The sequence below is a fragment of the Arachis ipaensis genome, chromosome B05 (genome assembly GCF_000816755.2).
Source record: "Arachis ipaensis cultivar K30076 chromosome B05, Araip1.1, whole genome shotgun sequence".
Lineage (NCBI taxonomy): Eukaryota > Viridiplantae > Streptophyta > Magnoliopsida > Fabales > Fabaceae > Arachis > Arachis ipaensis.
Window position 1 is genome coordinate 8,869,005 of NC_029789.2, and position 15,283 is coordinate 8,884,287.

General features: G+C 34.6%; 2 protein-coding genes and 2 long non-coding RNA genes across 4 annotated transcripts; 2 read left to right on the top strand and 2 right to left on the bottom strand.

Annotated features, from left to right (window-relative positions):
* Positions 2,410-5,153, top strand: LOC107642801 (L-ascorbate oxidase homolog). Its single transcript, XM_016346278.2, has 8 exons — positions 2,410-2,662; positions 2,750-2,859; positions 2,944-3,214; positions 3,299-3,395; positions 3,515-3,863; positions 3,983-4,348; positions 4,430-4,508; positions 4,600-5,153. Exons 1-8 carry the CDS (start codon positions 2,516-2,518, stop codon positions 4,801-4,803), a joined length of 1,623 nt encoding a protein of 540 aa, XP_016201764.1. The 5' UTR covers positions 2,410-2,515; the 3' UTR covers positions 4,804-5,153.
* Positions 6,373-9,275, top strand: LOC110271906 (protein FAR1-RELATED SEQUENCE 5-like). The gene is made up of 6 exons (XM_021123574.1): positions 6,373-6,376; positions 6,469-6,476; positions 6,681-7,405; positions 7,555-7,779; positions 8,469-8,605; positions 9,262-9,275. Exons 1-6 carry the CDS (start codon positions 6,373-6,375, stop codon positions 9,273-9,275), a joined length of 1,113 nt encoding a protein of 370 aa, XP_020979233.1.
* Positions 9,900-11,177, bottom strand: LOC110271741. Its single transcript, XR_002362357.1, has 5 exons — positions 11,125-11,177; positions 10,842-10,970; positions 10,619-10,752; positions 10,382-10,486; positions 9,900-10,133 (listed from the first exon to the last, which is right to left on the bottom strand). It is a non-coding gene; the product is annotated as an uncharacterized LOC110271741 (long non-coding RNA).
* Positions 11,169-15,000, bottom strand: LOC110271740. Its single transcript, XR_002362356.1, has 12 exons — positions 14,721-15,000; positions 14,359-14,614; positions 13,480-14,188; positions 13,302-13,367; positions 13,006-13,074; positions 12,712-12,923; positions 12,538-12,627; positions 12,218-12,313; positions 12,069-12,136; positions 11,877-11,939; positions 11,300-11,794; positions 11,169-11,211 (listed from the first exon to the last, which is right to left on the bottom strand). It is a non-coding gene; the product is annotated as an uncharacterized LOC110271740 (long non-coding RNA).

A 15,283-nucleotide genomic window follows, 5' to 3' on the forward strand; every position in this document is an offset into this window, starting at 1 on the left:
AATAACAAGCCGCCTCTAAACTAGGGGTGCATGGCTCGACCCAATCCGAAGATTCGGTCTAGTTCTGAATTTTTAGGGGCTAATTTTGTGTGATTTTATCGGGTTCTGAATTTTTTAGGGGCTAATTTGGTGTGATTTTATCAGGTTTAAGACGGGGTAAGAGTCTAAAAAATAGACCCGGTCATTATTTTGAGTTGAGTCCGGATCATAGTTCGAATTACCCGAATTTAGCCTGGTGTCCCGGTCATCGTACACAATTAATATTGTGTTATTAGTGATGGATGATGGCTATTCTTATGTGAAATTTAATTTTTAGAAATTTTAATATTTTGTGTTATTAGTCACTATAAGATTATAAGTTAATGTTTTATGTTTAAAATGTATAAGATTTTATACTAATGCATAATATTGTGTTATTTGTATTGATTTAAATATTTGGTGTTATTAGACAATATTAGTATTGATTGTGGTTATGCTTTAATTTTAGAGAAGAGTTTGTTCTTGTTATATTTTTCTAAGTGAATTTTACCATGTCAAATCATAGTTGAAGTCTTAGAAATTTGAATATTTTCACATGCTAACTTATAAAAAGATATTAAAGTAATGTAATATTAACGTTCCAAATTTTTATTTGGTAGAATCGTGATCCAAAAATATATAGATTTCATCGAATTTAGGACCGAATTCAAATCTAATAAATAGATTCGGCGACCCATGACTAAACACAGAGGATTGGCTTTAAAATTCTAAATTCCATAGACCTCACTCAAGTAGGGTCCATATTTGATGGAATCACCGCAATTGGTAAGGGCCAAGGGGCACCGAAATCCGTTGTTTTTTTTTTTGGTCGATAAATCCGTTGTTTATCTTCCCATATAGCACATGCATCACAGATTCACATCTACCTCCTCTCAATCTATGCGATCTTTAACTTTTATTAACGAAAATTTCGCATAAAAATATAGGGTGTTGCGCATGTGTCGTATGACAAAAATCAACGTTTGAATATTTACAACTTTGATTAAAGAATAGTGCGTTGGATTACACCTGTTACTATCACTATTGCTAATAGTTGACTTCTCCCCTAATTTGTTTATTTGTTTTAATTATTTACAACTTGTTAGTAATATTGTAATCAATAAAATCATTTATGGCGTCTGCATAAACCAATCTCTTCTAGTGCAGGTTGAATTTGAGGTTTGTGTTAACTACTTGGTCGTCCAACAAACACTCGCTAATTGCTTCATTGCTAATCCAATGAACCTCTTATTAATTTTAAAACACCTCGCATGTATTATCACCATTTTTTTAAATAAATTCCAAATTATTATTATGAACGTAGTTTTGAAACTTCAATCTCTCGTTTCGGAGCTCTGTCTGGTATCAGTCTGATCTCAATTTTCACTCAATTCACCATTGAAAAATTATACAAGCATGGTCCTTCTCACTTAATTTATACTCAATTTACCATTGAATAATGATGGTTAACTTATGCTCAGTGTGATCGTGAAGTTTTGTTGAGAATGAATTCGATTATCATTAAATAAAATGGTATACAAATACAAATGTCTTTCCGTCAAATCACCTTCTCACATGCTACTAAAAGTCAAAATAATGTTCTGTCGGTGCTCCTTTCGCAACTACTTTCTCTTTAGTTTTTAGAAGAAAATACATTAATTTTTTAAAATTTTACATCATTAGTAAGGAATCAAAGGTACAAGAAAAGAATATGAAAATAACTTCTTCTTATTATTATTATTCAGTACAATAGGTATGAACTCGTTGAGAAATCTTTACATGGGCATAGTTGTATGCTTACTTAACTTGCGTTATTAAGCATCTTAAAATTTTCACATTTTAATGTAATTTGTCTAACAACTATTTAACACGCAAGAAGTTCAAAACAAGAATTTGACGGCGACTACTTACATGAAGACAATTTTAATCATTACGATGTGAAATTCTTCTATGAGACAATTTTAATCATTACCATGGAAACATGAGAAAAATGCAAGAAAATTTGAAGTAGCAGTTTTAATGTTTTACTTTAACATGAACAGTGTTTTAAGTAGGTATATATGCATACTTAATAATTGATTATTGGTTGATGGATTATTTTTAAAATGCCTTTCCAAAATATGTCTAGACAGGGTAAGTACAAATTAAAAAGATTCTGCTTTAATAATGATACATGATAATATGATAGGAAATACTTGTACCATATCCATCATGGAGAGACATAGTGTAAAGGAGACAGAAGCATAGTATTCCTTTAGCTATAAGCAAATATAGTAATAACCAACACGCGTTAACGCGTTACCCGCGCCGAATACGAGATAAATCAATTTCAAAATAAAATCATAAATAAATGACATACATTATACTATAATAATTATTATCCATTACAAAGGTCCAATATAGCTACATTTTCTTCATATATTAATCCTCCAATTCTAACAAGTCGGTGTCACTCTTCTAAGTTCTAACAGAACCATCCCCAGATCTAACACGTAAAATGGGAAGAAGCACAAGCATGTTACACTCGCTGTGTCTCGTTGTTGCTTTGTTGTGTGTGTGTGCAGTGGAAGCAGAAGATGCATACAAGTTCTACACATGGACGGTTACTTATGGCACTCTTTCTCCACTTGCTACTCCACAACAGGTTGGTGTGTTTCATTGGATCTCAGATCTATTTTTATTTTGGAATTCTCTTTCTGACACACATTGTTTTGTGCTTACTTTCTTCAAGGTTATCCTCATCAATGGCCAGTTTCCTGGACCAAGGCTTGACCTGGTAACCAACGACAATGTAGTTCTCAACCTCATCAACAAGCTTGACGAGCCATTTTTGATTACTTGGTATGGAATATGGATCTCACTTTCTCATCAACGATGTTTGTTTGTTTGTTTGGATTCTAACATTGTGGTCACAAACATATATAGGAATGGCATTAAGCAAAGGAAGAACTCATGGCAAGATGGAGTGTTGGGAACAAACTGTGCCATTCCTCCAAACTCAAACTACACATACAAGTTTCAAACCAAGGATCAGATTGGCACCTTTTCCTACTTTCCATCAACTGCATTTCACAAAGCCGCTGGAGGATTTGGAGGACTCAATGTCTATCACAGATCTGTCATCCCAATCCCTTATCCAAACCCTGCTGGTGATTTCACTTTGCTCATTGGTGATTGGTTCAAGACCAACCACAAGGTAATTAACCAACCAGGATTATTACACTTTGCTCCATTCTTGATGAATCATGAAGAAATTGAATGTTGGTCTTCTTGATTGCAGACATTAAGGCAGACTTTGGATTCTGGAAAATCTCTTGGACTTCCGGATGGCCTTCTCATCAATGGCCAAACACGCCCTACGTTTACCGGCAACCAGGGTAAGTGTATGATAATGAAGGATATATACATATATACTTATATAGTTCAACTATGGACAATTCTTCAAACTTTGTCAAGATCTATTTTTGCCAACAATATTTGGGGTTTTGATTTTCAGGACAAACCTATATGTTCAGGATCTCAAATGTGGGGTTGTCAACCTCAATCAACTTCAGAATTCAGGGTCATAAACTGAAACTAGTTGAGTGTGAGGGATCACACACTCTACAGAACTTTTATGACTCACTTGATGTGCATGTTGGCCAATCAGTTTCTCTGTTGGTAACCTTGGACCAACCCCCAAAGGATTATTACATTGTTGCCTCAACAAGATTCACCACAAAAGATCTCACAACAACTGCTGTGCTTCACTATGCAAACTCAGGTTCCCCTGCATCTGGACTCTTGCCTCCTGCTCCCCCTGCTAATAAATATGACTGGTCCATGCAACAAGCTACAAGCTACAGGTTAGTATGAATACATAGACACTGGGAAATTAAATATAGACCTATTTGAAATATGACAAACTATGAGGTTATGTGCTTGCTAATGATTTTGATCTGTTTGAAATGAATTACTGATGCAGATGGAATCTGTCAGCAAATGCTGCTAGGCCTAATCCACAAGGATCATTCCACTATGGAAAGATAACTCCTACAAAGAGGTTTTTGTTTGCCAGTACAGCACCCTTGATCAATGGAAAGCTCCGGTATGCTGTTAACTCGGTCTCCTATGTGAACTCGGATACCCCTCTGAAGCTTGCTGATCACTTCAACATCCCCGGAGTTTTCGACACGAGTTCCCTCCAAAGCAATCCCTCGAATGGCGCAGCACGCATTGCTACCTCGGTGGTCCCAACTGCTCTCCATGATTTCATTGAGGTTGTTTTCCAGAACAATGAAAATGCCATGCAATCTTGGCATCTTGATGGCTATGATTTTTGGGTTGTTGGGTATGTGCTTCCGCTAGTATCTATCTTTACTTAGAATTATATATTGGATAGTTCTATTGATGCTCATTGCTTCAATTACAGTTATGGTTTCGGCCAGTGGTCACCCAACAGTAGAAATACATATAATCTTGTGGACGCTCTGACCAGACACACTGCCCAGGTTTGTGTCCGAATACTTAAGAAATTAGTTGAAGCGACAATTATTCTGAAACAGAAAGAGTAATTAATTGGATTGATTAAAATGAATGTAGGTGTATCCAAACTCTTGGACTGCAATATTGGTGTCCTTGGATAACCAAGGTATGTGGAATATGAGGTCCTCAATATGGGAGAGGCAATATCTTGGGCAACAATTCTATCTGAGGGTGTGGAATGCACAGCAAAGCCTTGCCAATGAATATAACATTCCCAATAATGCCCTCCTTTGTGGCAAAGCCGTTGGACGCCACTCCTAGAATCAGTTATCAGCTATCACCTTCAATTTCTAGTCATGAGAGCATGACTACATTATATATTCTTTTTAGAGAAGAAAGTCACAGAGGGAGAAGTTCATTTCTCTGTTTTCAGGCTCGGTTACTTCTAATGTGTCAAATTTTTCATTGCTTATTTATAATTTGACAATCAATTCATCCGGTGTTGTTTACTGTTATAATTTGAGAGAGGTGTACTTACTGCACAATGTGGCTAGTTGAGAAAGCAAAAAACTAGCCCTGCGTCCAGGAATATATAAGAATGTACTATCAAATCAACTTGCTGAAGGTTGTTCAAGATTTAATTATAGGTTTTACATTTGAGCTTTAGATGTGTTATATATTTAGAAAGAAAAGGTTTTATCGCACTGCCTTTTATCGCACTGCCTCTTAAGTTATGTATTTTACCTAAAACAATTAGAGTACCTATAGTAGGAGAACATGGGTAGTTAAGCTAAGGGAATGGATCGTCTTAATTGTCAATAAAAATTGAGAAGATCTATTCCCGTTAAGCTAACCGTCTATAATGCACGGATATCGACTCAAATACAAGAATAATAATAATATTTTAATATTTTATTGATATTAAGATATAAATTAATAAAAGTTTAATTACTTTGTTGGTTCTTACAGTTTCGTAAAATTTTCAATTAGACTTCTATATTTTTTTTCTTTTAATTGGGTCTCTGCACTAATTTTTTTTTAAATTAGTTTTTTTAGTAGTAATTGACTTAATTTTATAGGGACCCAACTAAAAAAAATTTTTGGTGCAGAGACCCAAATAAAAGGAAAAAAATCCAATTAAAAAAAATTTTGGTGCAAGGACTCAATTGAAAGGAAAAAAAGTACAGAAACCTAATTAAAAATTTCGCAAAACCTAATTAAAAATTTCGTGAAATTATAAGAACCAACAGAATAATTAAACCATTAATAAATTATAAATCTATAGTGAAATTCTAGAATCTTACTGTACTTAACTAGTGAAATTTTTGTATTCTAGTCATTTTTTTCTCGCAATTGCCTTTTTTTGATAGCATATCGTAAAAGGAGTAATCTCTGCATATAAGCAATTAACGCTTACAAGTCTTACAAGTTCTTTACCTTCAAACGCGCGTCTTGTGGCATGTGTATTTCACGCGCCTCCTTAATAGACTTTTAAATCAATTAACACGCAAATATATAACTTCCTTTTTTCAAAGGATTTCGTTTCCTTTTTCGAATTTCTTGCCTTCTTTGTTCGATCTCGTTCGTGCGTTTCTCTTTGCCTTTTCATTCGTTGTTTACGTTCGTTTCTCACTAGTTTCTCCTTCGTTATTTACGTGTGTTTCTCTCTATTTTCTTGCTTCGTTTTTCTCGATTTTCATAGTTTCTGAAATCAAGCTTTGAAATCGTTTTGAAGATAATGGATGATTCAACTTCAGATTGTCAGCTGAACCAGTGCGAAGTGGATTTTGAATTTGAATCGAATGAAGTTTCTGAGGTGTGATTTAGTTTCAGTTAATTATTGAATATGAATTTGATTCAATTAGTCGTTTATGATTGTTTAGCTGAATAATGCGTGAACATTGACTGTGAAATTAATGCGTGAACATTGACTGTGAATTAAATCTAATGTACTAGTTTTGATTAATTTTGTGTATTTTATATCAGATGTTCGGGTGTAGATCAGAACTATTTGGATGTATTTTAGGGAAGTTTGGGTGTATTTTCAGTTTATGGCTTTTCTTATTATTTTAGTTGAGTTGTTGTCGCTCGGGTGTAGATCATGAATATTTGGGTGTATTTTAGTTGAATTGTTATTTTTTTATGACGTGTAGAAACTGTATAGTATATCCTTGTTTTTAACATGGTGCATTTTGCAGCCCTTCTGTGATGTTGATGATCAGTTTGTTCCCAAGGTTGGAATGACTTTTAACACCCTTAAAGATGCTGCAAAATTTTACAAGGACTATGCGAAGGCTACAGGTTTTTTTACAAGAGTTCGGAGCACAAATAAGAAGGGAAACGAGATTAAGAATCAATTGATTACATGTAGCAGAGAGAGAAAATGGAAATCTAAAATATCTCCGACCGAGAAGACAAATCCCACAGCTGGTTTAAATTGTCCTGCAAGAATTTATATACACACATTGAAGGATGTTGGTGCTTGGATCATTTCAAAGGTCGTGTTGCATCATTCACATCCTTGCTGTCCAACTCAAGCAGAGATGCTCAAACAGCACAGGGAACTAAGCATGTCTGTTCGTCGTACAATAGAGAATAATGAGGAAGCTGGTATCAGACCAAGCAAAACTTACCAAACATTCGTTGCGGCAGCCGGGGGTCACCGCGAGTTAAATTTTATCGAAAAAGACGTGAGAAATTACATCTCGAGAGAAGTGCAGAATGTTTCAGAACAAGAAGATGCAAAAGAATTCGAGAAATACTTATTAAGAATGAAAGAGAAGAATCAGAATTTCTTTTTCGAGCTCGAACTCGAGGACGATCAGTCAATTAAGCTTGCTTTTTGGGCCGATGCAAGGAGCAGAGCTGCCTTTGAGTATTTCGGAGATGTTATTTCATTTGACACCACCTACAATACAAACAGGTAACATGTTGTTCTGGTTTATGATGCTGAATTAATGTTATTTTATGAATCTGCTGCAGAGGTGTATATTGGAGGTTTTTGGGTGTATAGGATCATTATTTGGGTGTATTTTGTTGATTTTAATTCTGTTTTGTCGTAATCTATTTCAGGTATAATCTGGTTTGTGGTTCTTTTGTCGGGGTGAATCACCACGGTCAGTCAACACTTCTTGGATGCGCTTTGATGAAAAACGAAGATATTGAATCATTTAAATGGTTATTTCAATGTTGGCTTCGTTGCATGGGAGGAAATGTTCCGAAAGGGATACTCACCGATCAATGCACGTTAATGAAAAGGGCTATAGAGGCTTGTATGCCTACAATAATTCACCGTTGGTGTATTTGGCACATCACAAAGAAGATTCCAAGCAAATTAAACAGCTACAAAGGACACACAAAAATCGAACAAGAAATGAGCCAAGTTGTTTGGAACTCTCATAGCAAAGACTCATTTGATAGGAATTGGAATGATTTTCTGTTGAAGTATGGTCTTGTGGACAACAAGTGGCTTTTAGGTAATGATGTTTAAAATCTGTAGCAGAGGTGTAAATTGCATGTTTTTGGGTGTAATATAGTCTGATTTGGGTGTATTATGCAGATCTTTACGAAGACCATCATATATAGGTTCCAATTTATCTGGATCACCACTTCTGGATCGAGATGAGAAGCACACAAAAGAGTGAGAGCATGAATTCATTTTTTAACAAGTTCATTACCCGGAATAGTTCACTTATCCAATTTGTCAAACAATACGATAATTGCCTCAGAAGCAGGGAGCAAAGAGAGAGAATCCGATGCTGCAGATTTTCACACCATCATACCGTGTGCAACAAAATCCTCCATAGAAGCTCAGTTTCAACATGTGTATACTCACCAAAAGTTTAGGGAAGTCCAAGAACAATTCAGAGGGAAGGCGAATTGCATCACAAGATTAACGAACTCCGCTCTAGGCTATTCAGTATACGAAGTTGGAGAACAAGTTTCCAGCTCAATATTCAACAAGTTTGCGGTTACTTACGACTCAGTAGCAGCCCAAGTGAAATGCCAGTGCTTATTATTCGAGTCAAGAGGGATATTGTGCCGTCACGCCCTATGCGTGTTAAGCTTTCAACGAGCAATCCAAGTGTCACCGAGATATATATTGGAACAATGGAGCAAGAAGGTAAAGTGGCAACACACACACATCAAGACCAGTCACGACGAGTCACTGTTGGAGCCAAGAAGCAAGAGGTTTGACGAATTGGTGTTACGTTTGCAAAATATATGCGAATTTGCATCAGAATCCGAGGAGCTGACTGCCATTCTGCACCGTGCCTACGATAACGTCATGGTTGAGATGGAAGAACTAAAAGCCAAAAGGAAGGGGACATGTTCGTTATCTCACGAAGATGCCAACTTGGAATCCGTTAACAAGCTTCAAAGCCCTCCAAGGGTTCGAACAAGAGTACGTCTAAAAAGTAGGCTAGGTTTAAAGTTGGACAAACAGATTGCAAATGCCTCAAAGAAGAAGAAAACGAAAGCTCTAAACGAGGTAAAAGTAATATTCTTTAAATATGTGGTGATTGAGTTTAATTTTCTTGTTAATAGTTTTGCTAACATGTGAGTTTATTATTTCCTGTTAAACCTTTTTTATGCTGCATCAGTGGTGCAACCAAATTCCAGCCAATATCACGGACATATTATGAATTATCAGTTCAGGGAACTAGCAGCAGGGGATAGTTTTTTGGGTTATAGTAACAGGATAGGGGTGTAACGCTCAGCTTTTGGGTGTATTTCTGAATTTTCTTGTGTTTGACATTTTACTTTTATATTTTTCAGATTATGCTGTTTAATGTTAGAAATTATTGTTTTGTTTAAGTTTTTATGGTTTAAGGGTTAGGGTTTAGGGTTTAGGGTTTAGGGGTTTAGGGGTTTATGGTTTAGGATTTAGGGTTCTTGGGTTTAGGGTTTAGGGTTTTGAGTTTTAGGGTTTAGGATTTAGAGTTTTAGGGTTTAGGGATCTAGCATTAGGGGGATATAATTTTGGGTGTATAGTGAAATTATTTGGGTGTAAAATTCAATTTTTTGGGTGTAAAAATCAATTTTTTTATATTTTTTGAGATGCTGCTGTTTATGTTAGAAATTAGTGTTTTGTTTAGTTTTTATGATTTAAGGTTTAGGGTTTTAGTGTTTTAGGGTTTAGGGTTTTAGGATTTTAGGAGTTTAGGATTTTAGGGTTTAGAATTTAGGGTTTAGGATTTTAGTGTTTAGGGTTTAGGGTTTAGAGTTTTAGGGATCCAGCATCAGGGGATAGAATTTTGGGTGTATATTGAAATTATTTGGGTGTAAAATTCAACTTTTTGGGTGTATAGAAGGTTTTGGGTTATTTTCCTTCATTTTTTAGAACCTGTAATATAGAGCTTTTGAATACAGCAGAGACAATTTAATTATGAAAAAAAATTATAATAAAACTGGATTATATTCGCAGAATTTTACAACAAGTGTTCAAACTATTCCAATAATACATAACACTTAGATTAATCACTGTCAATATCATAAGAATCTATCTGAAAATATGGAGTCAACAACAATGAGGATGGCTTGGACAAGCTTTCTGCATCACTTCCCCTAATGGCTTCACCTCTGTCTTGATTCATTTCATGGAATAGAATTCGGGAAGCAAATTCTACTCTAAAGTGATACACCTCCTCCTACAATTTAAAAGAATATTCTTTTTAATCAACTATGTTAATTTAGTAAAGTAATAGAGAGTTATATAGTTTTAAACACAATTACTTGAGTCCAATTGTCCCACTCATACTTTCCCCTTTTAACGTTTTCAGGCTGAATTATTTCAAGCCATTTCATTACATAAATTGCACAATCATAGCTGAAAAACAAAAAATAAATTAGCAAATTAATATAGAAAAGATTAATTTTCAGAGTGAAAGATTTATACCTTGTTTTTTAGCCTGATATGTTAATATATGGTGGTTCAATTTCGTTATCCTTTTTCCTGAGAGGTGCCCCCAACATATACCATCATTCTCGAAATTACATATCCCTAAAAACAAAAAACAAAGAAAAATATAAGAATAAATTTAATAAAGAATACACCCAAAGGAGCACAAACTACACCTTATATTGAACAGAAATACACCCAAATATTAAAATACAAAACACGGAAATAACTTACAACGAATTTATTTAGCTTCATTCTGGCTTCAGAGGGACATGTCTTGTGATACGGGTCAAGTATATAAAATTTTCTCTTTCTTGCATCAGCCACCATATCCACCAATGCTCTGAATAGCAGACAGGTGCAAAAATCTGAAGCATGTCCATATTGAATAGTGTTTTAGTTTAATTGGCACATAAGCAAAGAATTGTGATAAGAAGCTTTAGAAACGAAAACTTACATATGGATGTGATGCTAATTTTTTGAGGTCCAAGAAGGGTATAAACATTGGCTAGTCTTCGACCCTAAATGGCTTTTTGGTTTTAGGCTGTAAGAATTTTCCATCTGGATGATTTCTAATGGCCATGTTCTGCAACATTTGTGAAACACCAAATAAAATATTTAATACACCCAATAGATTACAGAAATACACCCAAACGATTACAAAAATACATCCATACGATTGCAGAAATACACCAAAGGATTAAAGAAATACACCTAAATTTCGTTGAAGTACACCTTACCACAATATTAGGAGGGAGACAGTATATTTCTTCTTGAAATCTTTTAATGTTTTGTTGGTTAAGGATGAGGCACATGGCAGTGACAATCTAGAAAAAAAAAGTCCAAATCAATTTACATCAATCAACATTGCAGTTACATTTTATGATAAAATCATTAATGTTATTCCAATATTACCTCAGCTTCTATATGTGTAGCAGCTTTCAGAGATGCAAAGTGGACTTTTGACAAAATGAATCGATCTTGGGCTTTGAGTGTGCACACGGGGTCATACTCATTAGTGCTTCCATCTCCATATGTCTTCACACGTGTGGCCTAGACGTAGCATTTCTCTTTCATTTCAGTCGACATCTTGTTGATCTTCATAGGAGTTTCAAACTTTTCAAAAATTTCTTCGCCACTTTGCTTTTCAATCGGTGGTCTTTTACCTTTTGCATAATCCAATGCTGTCTTCACCCCACTGTTTGTAATTTTTTCACCAGTTCCTCTAATTGTTCGATTAGTTTTGGTGTTTTAGGACTTTTTGCCCTCTTCCCCTCTTGCGTCGGTGCTTCTTCTTGGCTTGAATCAATCAAGCCAAGGCTGAATGATGGCATCAAACCTTCTTTAGGTATGTAGGATGCTGTCCGGGCCATCATCATCAGTGCAGCAGCGTCTTCTAGGGCTGGATTACTGCGTGTTGACATATAACATACTATAAGAATAAGAATAGAAGAATGATATTAAAAACCAAATTTTATTATGCTGAACTTACATTTTAGATGGAGCTGGTGGAACTGTGGGTGTACTTTCATCAGATTTCGGGGGTTGTCGAGTGCTGCAGTGTTAGATAAAATGAATCATGTTATAAAAAAACCAGTTACAGATTAATTGTGAAGATATACATCCAAATAAGGACAATATACACCCCAATAATAACCAAGTACACCCGAATATCATTCCTCACCTTTCTATTCTTTCTTCACTAATTTTCTCTCTCGGAGACTTTGTGGGACATAAACTTGAATCGAAACTCTAAACAAGAGAAAAATAAAAAGTTAAGAAAGCCCGTTAAAATTCATGATTATAAGGTTGAAATTTAGTTATAAAACTCACATTGAAAGCGCTTCAGGTTGTGAATGTGTCTCCGTCTGCACAACCATCATGTTCTGTTGAGCTGGGTCATTGGCTAATTCTTATACCAGACTTAACCTGAAATACATCCAAATAAAGTCAAAATACACCTGAAGCATTGAAAAGAAACACATGCTTTGTTTTTTGAGAACTTACGTAGTTGCAGTTTTTGCTTTTTTTTCTGCCTTTTTTTTCTTGAATAAAACATTAAAGGGCTTTTTTTTCTAAAAAAAATATATACAGAATTAGAAGCAGAAGGTAAAAAAAAGATAAAAGTAACCGGTATTAGAAATAGAAATTACATGCTATCTGCCAGTTTGTTTATGCTGCTTTGATCTGTTTGTTCTTGAGACAAAGGATCATTCTCAATTCCTAAGTTTACCTCGGGCATTCTAAGCATTGAATAAACATCATTCAGTAAAAATACTTTACAGTTAATTTAGGATAACAAGATTTTATCAAATAAAGGTTCTTACATTTTGGATGAGTCATAGTGACCTTCTGTCGATCGCAGGTCAACTCCCTTCTTCTTGGAAAACCAAAAACAATTATCAGCAACCAAAACACCTTAAAATCGGTAATATACACCCTAAATATAACAAACCCCTATGCAGAAGCTTTTTCATTGTTTTTCTTCTTTTTTGATTCCCTTAAGAATTCTTCTAATACTTCAGTTTCAATTTCAGATCTGATAGTACATGCATAAAAGAACATGTTAACAAATATAATTTTGATGATAAACGGTAATATAGCTTTACAAAGTATCTTACCCATCATACAATTGAGTTTGTTCAGGAGACGAATCCTCAACAATGGGCTTTCTCTTTTTGGATTACGTCCTGGAAAAAAAAGTATGAATAAGAAAAACAAAATAAAATTGATCATAATAAAATACTATCCAAAGCAGTGCATACTTTTTGGCGGTAGTCTGAATTTTTTTCTTTTTTTTTTTGTTTTTTATTGGTAATGATTCTTCACTTCTAAAAGTTAATGAGAAATACTCTGTTAATACATCAAATTTTGAAAATAAAGGGAAAAGAAAGCAATGATAATTTCAGAATCTTACTTATCATTCGATTTAGTTTCTGAATTGGAATCCTCTTGAATCTGCTTCCTTTTTTTGGATTTCATTCTGTAAGGCAAACAATCATTAGTAAAAAAATACCCTAAAAGTGACAAAATACACCCTAAAGTGACAAACTACACCCTAAAAGTGACAAAATACACCCAAGTATATTACTTACTTTTTAACCGTTCTGGTGGGTTGTTTCCTTTTTAGTTCCTCTGAGTCTTCTTCAGACTCAGACTCAGAGGAAGAATCAACTTCAGTTTCAGATGTATCACTCTGAGATGATGATGAACTTGCCTACTTTTTTTGTTTTTTTCTTTCTTTTCTTTTTCCTTCATTTGTTTCAATTTCTTTTTTGTTTCTGTCATCTTTATGATTCCCTGAAACAGTAGAAATATTAGTTTACATCATCTACGTAAATAAAATACACCCAAGGTATTCTATTCACTTACCATATGTCCATCTATTTCTACTCTCATCCTTTCAACCAACTGCTCTCTATTCCAGTTGGTAACCCAGGGTCGTCCTGGTCTTTTTTCTCCTTTCTTGTCTTTGTTTTTTGACATATGGAAATAGACTATCATCAAGGCAAAGAGGCAGCCATCGATTGATTTTTTCTTTTTCAGATTGTAATTTGTCCATCTTAAAAATTGGAGCTAGGTGCACAGGAGAGATTTTGTTTATTGTTGTTGGTAACAAGAACGCCATCTATATATAGAGGATGAAAATCCTCTTGAACATCAGGCGATCTTATTCATTTTCAACACCAATACTCATCATCTCATCGGTCAGATTCTTTAGAGTCTTCCCCTGGAATCTTCTAAAAATTTGTTTGTTCTCTTCAGAAAGTTCCTTATAACTGACTTTCTCAGGAAATAGATCTCCTACAAAAAAGAAAATAATTTACACTGCAAATCACTTGAAATACACCCAAAGATCACTCATATATATCCAAATATTACTCATATACACCTATATTTATTTCTTGATTACATGATAGTAGAATAAGATATTACGAAGAATGGAAGTATAGAAGTTTTCTGTAATCAGTTACCTGATGCATTGAGGCCAAGTGCAGCCCATATTGTGCTGGGTTTAACTTTAAAGGAACCATAGCTTGTTTCGAGTGTGTTTTTCCCCAATTTAAAGGAGTTAGCCAACTCCTTTAATAGTTTGTGATGCACCCTTAATGGCGGGATGTGCATCAGTCCAGCAAAACCTAATTCCCGAACAATCGCTTTCTTTGCCTCGCTCATATTTTCAAATTTTTCACTCAGTAATCTGGTGGCACACTTCAAGTCTTTGGTTTGCTGTAAAAAAAACCAAAATTAGAGCATTTAAATAACATATATTTGTATTAGAAAAATTAATTTGTTCTAAGATATATATTTGTGCTTATATTGTATTTTTTTCCACCTTGGTTCTTGGTTGCCATTTTTACTGCAATAAAAAAGAGATACTGTCAATATATAAAAAAATACACCCAAATATCAAAGATATACACCCAAATATCAGTCAGATACACCCAAATATCAGCCACATGCACCCAAATCCAGTCCTATAAACATTTTGTTTTTTTAATTAAACGAAATTAAATGAGTCCAACTCAACCAAACATGTATAAAATGACACTACAAGGTCAAGCACAATTAGAACAGTACCAGTTAGACTTTAATAATCCTAATATATATATCAGTCCCATACACCTCTACATTTTTTTTGGATTACTTGACATTATATGAGTTCAGAAAGATATTTAAGTTCAAAATGCTACTAGAAGCAACAGTCGCATTCCATGTCCGACATATACATCCAAAAATTCGCCATATACACCCAATAATCTGCCGTATACACCCAAAAATCATTTAGAAGAGGAAGAGTCTTTCATGTAAACATGCACAAACCTACTTAAAAAACATATAAACATGCACAAAATATGTACCAAAACAGATCAAAACACACGTTAAAGCATTCACTAG

Excerpts from the sequence above, each read along its gene's own strand:
- LOC107642801 (XM_016346278.2), top strand. The coding sequence starts at position 2,516 with ATGGGAAGAAGCACAAGCATGTTACACTCGCTGTGTCTCGTTGTTGCT. Across the intron at positions 2,663-2,749 it reads CACTTGCTACTCCACAACAG|GTTATCCTCATCAATGGCCA; the intron begins GTTGGTGTGTTT and ends ACTTTCTTCAAG. Across the intron at positions 4,509-4,599 it reads TGACCAGACACACTGCCCAG|GTGTATCCAAACTCTTGGAC; the intron begins GTTTGTGTCCGA and ends AAATGAATGTAG.
- LOC110271906 (XM_021123574.1), top strand. Across the intron at positions 7,406-7,554 it reads ACCACCTACAATACAAACAG|GTATAATCTGGTTTGTGGTT; the intron begins GTAACATGTTGT and ends AATCTATTTCAG. Across the intron at positions 7,780-8,468 it reads CCTACAATAATTCACCGTTG|TAGCAGCCCAAGTGAAATGC; the intron begins GTGTATTTGGCA and ends CTTACGACTCAG.